Source organism: Lonchura striata, chromosome 29, assembly GCF_046129695.1.
Source record: "Lonchura striata isolate bLonStr1 chromosome 29, bLonStr1.mat, whole genome shotgun sequence".
Taxonomy (NCBI): Eukaryota; Metazoa; Chordata; class Aves; order Passeriformes; family Estrildidae; genus Lonchura; species Lonchura striata.
The window spans coordinates 562,890-571,815 of record NC_134631.1 but is presented as its reverse complement, the minus strand read 5'-3'; the positions used below and the strand labels follow the sequence as shown (position 1 = coordinate 571,815).

Sequence of the window (8,926 nt, the reverse complement as noted above, 5' to 3'; positions counted from 1 at the left end):
ATTTTCCCCTTATTTTCCCCATTTTTTTCCTCATTTTTCCCATTTTTCCCATTTTCCCTTCAATTTTCCCCATTTTTTTCCATTTTCCCCTTAATTTTCCCCTTTTCCTCATTTTCCCAATTTTCCCCATTTTCCCCTCATTTTTTCCCCCATTTTCCCCCTCATTTTTCCCCATTTTTTCCCTCAATTTTCCCAAATTTCACCAAATTTGCCCAATTTTCTCCCATTTCCCCCCCTTCTTTTCCCCCCCCCATTTTCTCATTTTCTCCCCCATTTTCCCCAATTTTTGTTCCAATTTTCCCATTTCCTCCCCAAATTTCCCCAAATTCGCCCAATTTCCTCCCATTTCCCCCCCTTGTTTTTCCCATTTCTCCCCTCATTTTTTCCCCATTTTCTCATTTTCTCCCCCATTTTTCCCAATTTCACTCCAATTTTCCCATTTTCCCCAAATTTTCCCAAATTTCCCCATTTTTCCCCTCATTTTCTCCCATTTTCCCCTCAATTTTCCCCTTAATTTTCCACATTTTGTTCCTCATTTTTCCCCATTTTTCCTCATTATTTCCCATTTTTCCCATTTCCCCCCGTTTTCCCCCCAAAACTCCACTCACACTCTCCCGAATTCTCCTCTTTTATTCCCGGCATTCCCGAAATTCCCCAATTTCCCCTTTTTCTCCTCATTTTTTCTTGGAGACGCCGACGGTTCTTCCGCGGCGCCCGGTGGTCTTGGTGTGCTGCCCCCGCACCCTCAGCCTGCGGGGAAAAATCGGGGTGAATTCCGGGGAATTCGGGAAAATTTGGGGCAAAAATTGTGGATTTCAGTCGGGATTTTCCCAAAATCCCCGGATTTACCCCCAAAAGTGGCGCAGGCCGCGGTGGGCGCGGATTTTCTTCAGGCGCTCCAGGTCCTCGCGCAGTTTGTTGTCCAGCCCGTTGGCCAGCACCTGGGAAATGGGGAAAATTTGGGCAAATTTGGGCAAATTTGGGCAAATTCGGGGAAATTTGGTGGAATTTGGGGAAATTTGGTGGAATTTGGGGAAATTTGGGGAAAATTTGGGGAGGAAATGGGGGAAAATTGGGGGAAAATGAGGTAAAACGTTGTCCAGCCCATTGGCCAGCACCTGGGAAATGGGGAAAATTTGGGCAAATTTGGGCAAATTCGGGGAAATTTGGGGGAAATTTGGTGGAATTTGGGGAAATTTGGGGAGGAAATGGGAAAAAATGGGGAAAAATTGGGGGAAAATGAGGTAAAATGTTGTCCAAGCCCGTTGGCCAGGACCTGGGAAATGGGGAAAATTTGGGCAAATTTGGGCAAATTTGGGGAAATTTGGGGAAAATTTGGGGAAATTTGGGGAAAATTTGGGGAAAATTTGGGGAGGAAATGGGAAAAAATGGGGGAAAATTGGGGGAAAATGAGGTAAAACGTTGTCCAAGCCCGTTGGCCAGGACCTGGGAAATGGGGAAAATTTGGGGAAATTTGGGGAAATTTGAGGAAATTTGGTGGAATTTGGGGAAATTTGGGGAAAAATTGGGGAGGAAATGGGAAAAAATGGGGGAAAATTGGGGGAAAATGAGGTAAAACGTTGTCCAGCCCGTTGGCCAGGACCTGGAAAACGGGGAAAATTTGGGGAAATTTGGGGAGGAAATGGGAATAAATGGGGAAAAATTGGGGGAAAAAGAGGTAAAACGTTGTCCAGCCCGTTGGCCAGCACCTGGGAAATGGGGAAAATTTGGGGAAATTTGGGCAAATTTGGGCAAATTCGGGGAAATTTGGTGGAATTTGGGGAAAATTTGGGGAGGAAATGGGAAAAATTGGGGGAAAATTGGGGGAAAATGAGGTAAAACGTTGTCCAGCCCATTGGCCAGGACCTGGGAAATGGGGAAAATTTGGGCAAATTTGGGCAAATTCGGGTAATTTGGGGAAAATTTGGGGAAATTTGGGGAAAATTTGGGGAAATTTGGGGAAAATTTGGGGAGGAAATGGGAAAAAATGGGGGAAAATGGGGGGAAAATGAGGTAAAATGTTGTCCAGCCCGTTGGCCAGGACCTGGGAAATGGGGAAAATTTGGGGAAATTTGGGCAAATTCAGGGAAAGTTGGGGAAAATTTGGGGAAATTTGGTGGAATTTGGGGAGGAAATGGGAAAAAATGGGGGAAAATGGGGGGAAAAAGAGGTAAAATGTTGTCCAAGCCCATTGGCCAGGACCTGGGAAATGGGGAAAATTTGGGCAAATTCGGGCAAATTCGGGGAAATTTGGTGGAATTTGGTGGAATTTGGGGAAATTTGGGGAAAATTTGGGGAGGAAATGGGGAAAATCGGGGGAAAATGAGGTAAAACGTTGTCCAGCCCATTGGCCAGGACCTGGGAAATGGGGAAAATTTGGGCAAATTTGGGGAAATTCGGGGAAATTTGGTGGAATTTGGGGAAATTTGGGGAAAATTTGGGGAGGAAATGGGAAAATTTGGGGAGGAAATGGGAAAAAATGGGGAAAAATTGGGGGAAAATGAGGTAAAAAGTTGTCCAAGCCCGTTGGCCAGCACCTGGGAAATGGGGAAAATTTGGGCAAATTTGGGCAAATTCGGGGAATTTGGGGAAAATTTGGGGAAATTTGGTGGAATTTGGGGAAAATTTGGGGAGGAAATGGGAAAAAATGGGGAAAAATTGGGGGAAAATGAGGTAAAATGTTGTCCAGCCCGTTGGCCAGGACCTGGGAAATGGGGAAAATTTGGGGAAATTTGGGCAAATTCGGGGAAAATTTGGGGAAATTTGGTGGAATTTGGGGAAAATTTGGGGAGGAAATGGGAAAAAATGGGGAAAAATTGGGGGAAAATGAGGTAAAACGTTGTCCAGCCCATTGGCCAGGACCTGGGAAATGGGGAAAATTTGGGCAAATTTGGGCAAATTCGGGTAATTTGGGGAAAATTTGGGGAAATTTGGGGAAAATTTGGGGAGGAAATGGGAAAAAATGGGGAAAAATTGGGGGAAAATGAGGTAAAATGTTGTCCAAGCCCATTGACCAGCACCTGGGAAATGGGGAAAATTTGGGCAAATTTGGGCAAATTCGGGGAAATTTGGGGAAAATTTGGGGAAATTTGGTGGAATTTGGGGAAAATTTGGGGAGGAAATGGGAAAAAATGGGGAAAATTGGGGGAAAATGAGGTAAAACGGTGTCCAGCCCGTTGGCCAGGACCTGGGAAATGGGGAAAATTTGGGCAAATTTGGGCAAATTCGGGGAAATTTGGGGAAATTTGGGGAGGAAATGGGAAAATTGGAGTGAAATTGGGAAAAACAGGGAGAAAAATTGGGAAAAATGGGGGAAACTGGAAAAATGGGAAAAAAGGGGGGAAAACGGGTGGGAGAATGGGAGAAATTGGGAAAATTGGAGAAAAAATGGGGGAAACGGGAAAAAATTGGGGAAATTTGGGGGGGAAATGGGAAAATTCAGAGTGAAATTGGGAAAAACAGGGAGAAAAATGGGGGGAAATTGGGGAAAATGGGGAAATGGGAAAAGGGAAAAATGGGGGAAATTGGGAAAAACAGGGGAAAAGGAAAAAAACATGAAATTGGGAAAAATAGAGGGGAAAAAAGGGGGGGGAATGGGAAAAAATTGGGGAAATTTGGGAAAATTCGGGGGAAATGGGAAAATTGGAGTGAAAATTGGGAAAACGGGGGGGAAAAAAATGGGGGGAGACATGGGAGAAAATTGGGCAAATTTAGGGAGGAAATGGGAAAATTGGAGTGAAATTGGGAAAAACAAGGGGGGGAATTGGAAGAAAATTGGGGAAAATGGGAAAAAGGGGGGGAGAAATGGGGGAAATTGAGAAAAAAGGGAGGAAAGGGGGAAAATGGGAAAAAATGAGGGAGAAATGGGGGAAATGGGGGAAAAATAGGGAAAAAATTGAGAAATTGTGAAAAATTGGGGAAATGGGAAAAAACGGGGAAAAAATGGGAAAATTGTGGAGAAATGGGGGAAAAATGGGGAGAAATGGGAAAAATGAGGGGAGAAATGGGGGAAATTGAGAAAAAAGGGAGGAAATGGGGAAAAGGGGGAAAAGGGGAAAAAATGGGGGAGAAATGGGGAAAAATGGGGGGAAATAGGGGAAAAATGGGGGAAATGGGAAAAAAATGGGGGGAAATGGGGAAATTGTGGAGAAATTGGGGAAAAATGGGGGAAATGAGAAAAAATGGGGGAGAAATGGGGAAAATTGAGAAAAAAGGGAAGAAATGGGAAAAAAAGGGGGAAAATGGGGGAAATTGGGGAAAAACTGGGGAAATTGTGGAGAAATGGGGGAAAAATGGGAAAAAAATTGGGGAAAATGGGGGAAATTGAGAAAAAAGGGGGAAAATGGGAAAAAATGGGGGAGAAATGGGAAAAAATGGGGGGAAATGGAAGGAGAAATGTGGAAATTGGGAAAAATTGGGAAATGGGAAAAAATGAGGATAAAATGGGGAGAAAATTTGAAAAAATGGGGGGAAATTGTGGTAAAATTGTAAAAAACATGAAGTAAAGGGGAAAAAAAGAGAAAAACGTGGAGAAAAAATGAAAATAAAGGCAGGAAAAATGGGCGTAAAATGCAAAATAATGAGAAAAGTAGAGGGGAAAATGGGGATAAAAAAGGGGAAATGGGGGAAAAGGAGTTGGGGGAGGTGTGGCAGCCAGGGGACGTTTTGGGGGGACGTTTTGGGGAAAATTTGGGAGATTTTGGGACACACCTGGGAGTATTTGCCGTCCTTGACGTCCTTCTGCCTGTTGAGGAACCAGTCGGGGATTTTGTACTGCCGGGGGTTCTGCATGATGGTGATCACCCTCTCCACCTGGGGACAGGGGACACGGATGTCACAGGGTCCCCAAAATGTCCCCAAATTGTCCCCAAATTGTCCCAAAAAACAGCGGGACAGAAAATGTCAAAATTGGGGCAAAAAACCCCAAAAACTGCACCTGAATGGCAGAAAAAATGGCTGAAATAGCACAAAAAATGGCTCAAAACTCAGCCCAAAGTGTCCCCAGATTGTCCCCAAAATGTTCCCAAAGTGTCCCAAAAAACAGTGGGACAGAAAATGTCAAAATTGGGGCAAAAAACCCCCAAAACTGCACCTGAATCGCAGAAAAAATGGCTGAAATAGCACAAAAAATGGCTCAAAACTCAGCCCAAAGTGTCCCCAAACTGTCCCCAAAATGTCCCCAAAGTGTCCCAAAAAACAGCGGGACAGAAAATGTCAAAATTGGGGCAAAAACCCCAAAATCTGCACCTGAATTGCAGAAAAAATGGCTGAAATAGCACAAAAAATGGCTCAAAACTCAGCCCAAAGTGTCCCCAAATTATCCCCAAATTGTCCCAAAAAACAGCTGGACAGAAAATGTCAAAATTGGGGCAAAAACCCCAAAAACTGCACCTGAATCGCAGAAAAAATGGCTGAAATAGCACAAAAAATGGCCCAAAACAGCCCAAAGTGTCCCCAGATTGTCCCCAAAATGTTCCCAAAGTGTCCCAAAAAACAGCGGGACAGAAAATGTCAAAACTGGGGCAAAAAAACCCAAAATCTGCACCTGAATCGCAGAAAAAATGGCTGAAATAGCACAAAAAATGGCCCAAAACAGCCCAAAGTGTCCCCAAAATGTCCCCAAAATGTCCCCAAAGTGTCCCAAAAAACAGCTGGACAGAAAATGTCAAAATTGGGGCAAAAACCCCCAAAAAACTGCACCTGAATCGCAGAAAAAATGGATGAAATACGAAATACAACAAAAAATGGCTCAAAACTCAGCCCAAAGTGTCCCCAAAATGTTCCCGAAGTGTCCCAAAAAACATCGGGACAGAAAATGTCAAAATTGGGGCAAAAAAACCCAAAAACTGCACCTGAATCGCAGAAAAAATGGATGAAATAGCACAAAAAATGGCCCAAAACAGCCCAAAGTGTCCCCAGATTGTCCCCAAAATGTTCCCAAAGTGTCCCAAAAAACAGCGGGACAGAAAATGTCAAAACTGGGGCAAAAAAACCCAAAATCTGCACCTGAATCGCAGAAAAAATGGCTGAAATAGCACAAAAAATGGCTCAAAACAGCCCAAATTGTCCCCAAATTGTCCCCAAAATGTCCCCAAAATGTCCCCAAAATATCCCCAAAATGTCCCCAAATTGTCCCAAAAAACAGCGGGACAGAAAATGTCAAAATTGGGGCAAAAAAGCCCAAAAAACTGGACCTGAATCACAGAAAAAATGGATGAAATAGCACAAAAAATGGCTCAAAACTCAGCCCAAAGTGTCCCCAAAATGTCCCCAAAATGTCCCCAAAATGTCCCCAAAATGTCCCCAAATTGTCCCCAAAGTGTCCCCAAAGTGTCCCAAAAAACAGGACAGAGAAACCCAAAATTGGGACAAAAAACCAAAAAAGTGCACCCAAATAATGCCAAAAATGGCTCAAAGAGCATAAAAATGAACACCAAAAAATCCCAAAATGGCCCCAAAGTGTCTCCACGGCCACCAAAAATGTCCCCAAAATGTCCCCAAATTATCCCAAAAAACAGTGGGACAGAAAATGTCAAAATTGGGGCAAAAAAACCCAAAAACTGGACCTGAATCACAGAAAAAATGGCTGAAATAGCACAAAAAATGGCCCAAAACAGCCCAAAGTGTCCTCAAAATGTCCCCAAAGTGTCCTCAAAATGTCCCCAAATTGTCCCCAAAATGTCCCCAAAGTGTCCCAAAAAACAGTGGGACTGAAAATGTCAAAATTGGGGCAAAAACCCCCAAAAAACTGCACCTGAATCGCAGAAAAAATGGCTGAAATAGCACAAAAAATGGCTCAAAACAGCCCAAAGTGTCCCCAAATTGTCACCAAATTGTCACCAAAGTGTCCCAAAAAACAGCGGGACAGAAAACGTCAAAATTGGGGCAAAAAAACCCAAAATCTGCACCTGAATTGAAGAAAAAATGGCTGAAATAGCACAAAAAATGGCTCAAAACTCAGCCCAAAATGTCCCCAAATTGTCCCCAAAATGTCCCCAAATTGTCCCAAAAAACAGCGGGACAGAAAACGTCAAAATTGGGGCAAAAAAACCCAAAATCTGCACCTGAATCGCAGAAAAAATGGCTGAAATAGCACAAAAAATGGCTCAAAACAGCCCAAATTGTCCCCAAATTGTCCCCAAAGTGTCCCAAAAAACAGCGGGACAGAGAAACCCAAAATTGGGGCAAAAAACCCCAAAAGTGCACCCAAATAATGCCAAAAATGGCTCAAAGAGCATAAAAATGAACACCAAAAAATCCCAAAATGGCCCCAAAGTGTCCCCATGGCCACCAAAAATGTCCCCAAAATGTCCCCAAATTATCCCAAAAAACAGTGGGACAGAAAATGTCAAAATTGGGGCAAAAAAACCCAAAAACTGGACCTGAATCACAGAAAAAATGGATGAAATAGCACAAAAAATGGCCCAAAACAGCCCAAATTGTCCCCAAATTGTCCCCAAAATGTCCCCAAAGTGTCCCAAAAAACAGTGGGACTGAAAATGTCAAAATTGGGGCAAAAACCCCCAAAAAACTGCACCTGAATCGCAGAAAAAATGGCTGAAATAGCACAAAAAATGGCTCAAAACTCAGCCCAAAGTGTCCCCAAAGTGTCCCCAAAATGTCCCCAAATTGTCACCAAAATGTCACCAAAGTGTCCCAAAAAACAGCGGGACAGAGAAACCCAAAACTGGGGCAAAAAACTCAAAATGTGCACCCAAATAACACCAAAAATGGCTCAAATAGCACAAAAATCATCACCAAAAAATCCCAAAATGGCCCCAAAGTGTCCCCATGGCCACCAAAAATGTCCCCAAATTGTCCCCAAAGTGTCCCCAAGGTGCCACCTCGTCCTCGGTGAGCTCCCGGCGCGCTTGGCCAGGTCGATGTCGGACCCAAATCCACTCCAAACCTCCCCAAAACCCCCTCAAACCTCCCCAAAAACCCCTCAAACCACCCCAAATCCCCTGGAATTGTCCCCAAACCCCCCAGAATTGTCCCCAAGGTGTCCCCAGATGTCCCCAAGGTGCCACCTCGTCCTCGGTGAGCTCCCCGGCGCGCTTGGCCAGGTCGATGTCGGACCCAAATCCACTCCAAACCTCCCCAAAACCCCATCAAACCTCCCCAAAACCCCTGGAATTGTCCCCAAACCCTCTGGAATTGTCCCCAAACCCTCTGGAATTGTCCCCAAAGTGTCCCCAAAGTGTCCCCAGATGTCCCCAAGGTGCCACCTCGTCCTCGGTGAGCTCCTGACGTGTTTGGTCAGGTCGATGTCGGACCCAAATCCACTCCAAGCCTCCCCAAAACCCCATCAAACCTCCCCAAAACCCCTGGAATTGTCCCCAAACCCCCAGGAATTGTCCCCAAACCCCCCAGAATTGTCCCCAAAGTGTCCCCAAGGTGTCCCCAAGTGTCCCCAGATGTCCCCAAGGTGCCACCTCGTCCTCGGTGAGCTCCCCGGCGCGCTTGGTCAGGTCGATGTCGGCCCCAAATCCACTCCAAACCTCCCCAAAACCCCATCAAACCTCCCCAAAACCCCTGGAATTGTCCCCAAACCCTCTGGAATTGTCCCCAAACCCTCTGGAATTGTCCCCAAAGTGTCCCCAAAGTGTCCCCAGATGTCCCCAAGGTGCCACCTCGTCCTCGGTGAGCTCCTGACGTGTTTGGTCAGGTCGATGTCGGAGCCAAATCCACTCCAAACCTCCCCAAAACCCCCTGGAATTGTCCCCAAACCCTCTGGAATTGTCCCCAAGGTGTCCCCAAAGTGTCCCCAAGGTGTCCCCAAAGTGTCCCCAGATGTCCCCAAGGTGCCACCTCGTCCTCGGTGAGCTCCCCGGCGCGCTTGGTCAGGTCGATGTCGGCCTTGCGCAGCACCACGTGGGCGTAGCGCCGCCCCACGCCCTGCGGGGACAAACGGGGTGACAACGGT

The 8,926-nt window shown here is 45.5% G+C and overlaps 1 protein-coding gene across 1 annotated transcript in view; it reads right to left on the bottom strand.

Annotated features, from left to right (window-relative positions):
• Positions 1-612: 612 nt before the first annotated feature.
• The window catches only part of RPS18 (ribosomal protein S18), a 12,459-nt gene continuing 4,145 nt past the window's right edge, over positions 613-8,926 (bottom strand). Inside the window, exons 3-6 of the mRNA XM_021547676.3 lie at positions 8,812-8,898; positions 4,711-4,812; positions 850-941; positions 613-750 (exon numbers count right to left, since the gene is read on the bottom strand). Coding sequence (XP_021403351.1) covers positions 675-750; positions 850-941; positions 4,711-4,812; positions 8,812-8,898 — 357 coding nt within the window. The 3' untranslated portion in view covers positions 613-674. The remainder of the gene's footprint in view (positions 751-849; positions 942-4,710; positions 4,813-8,811; positions 8,899-8,926) is intronic.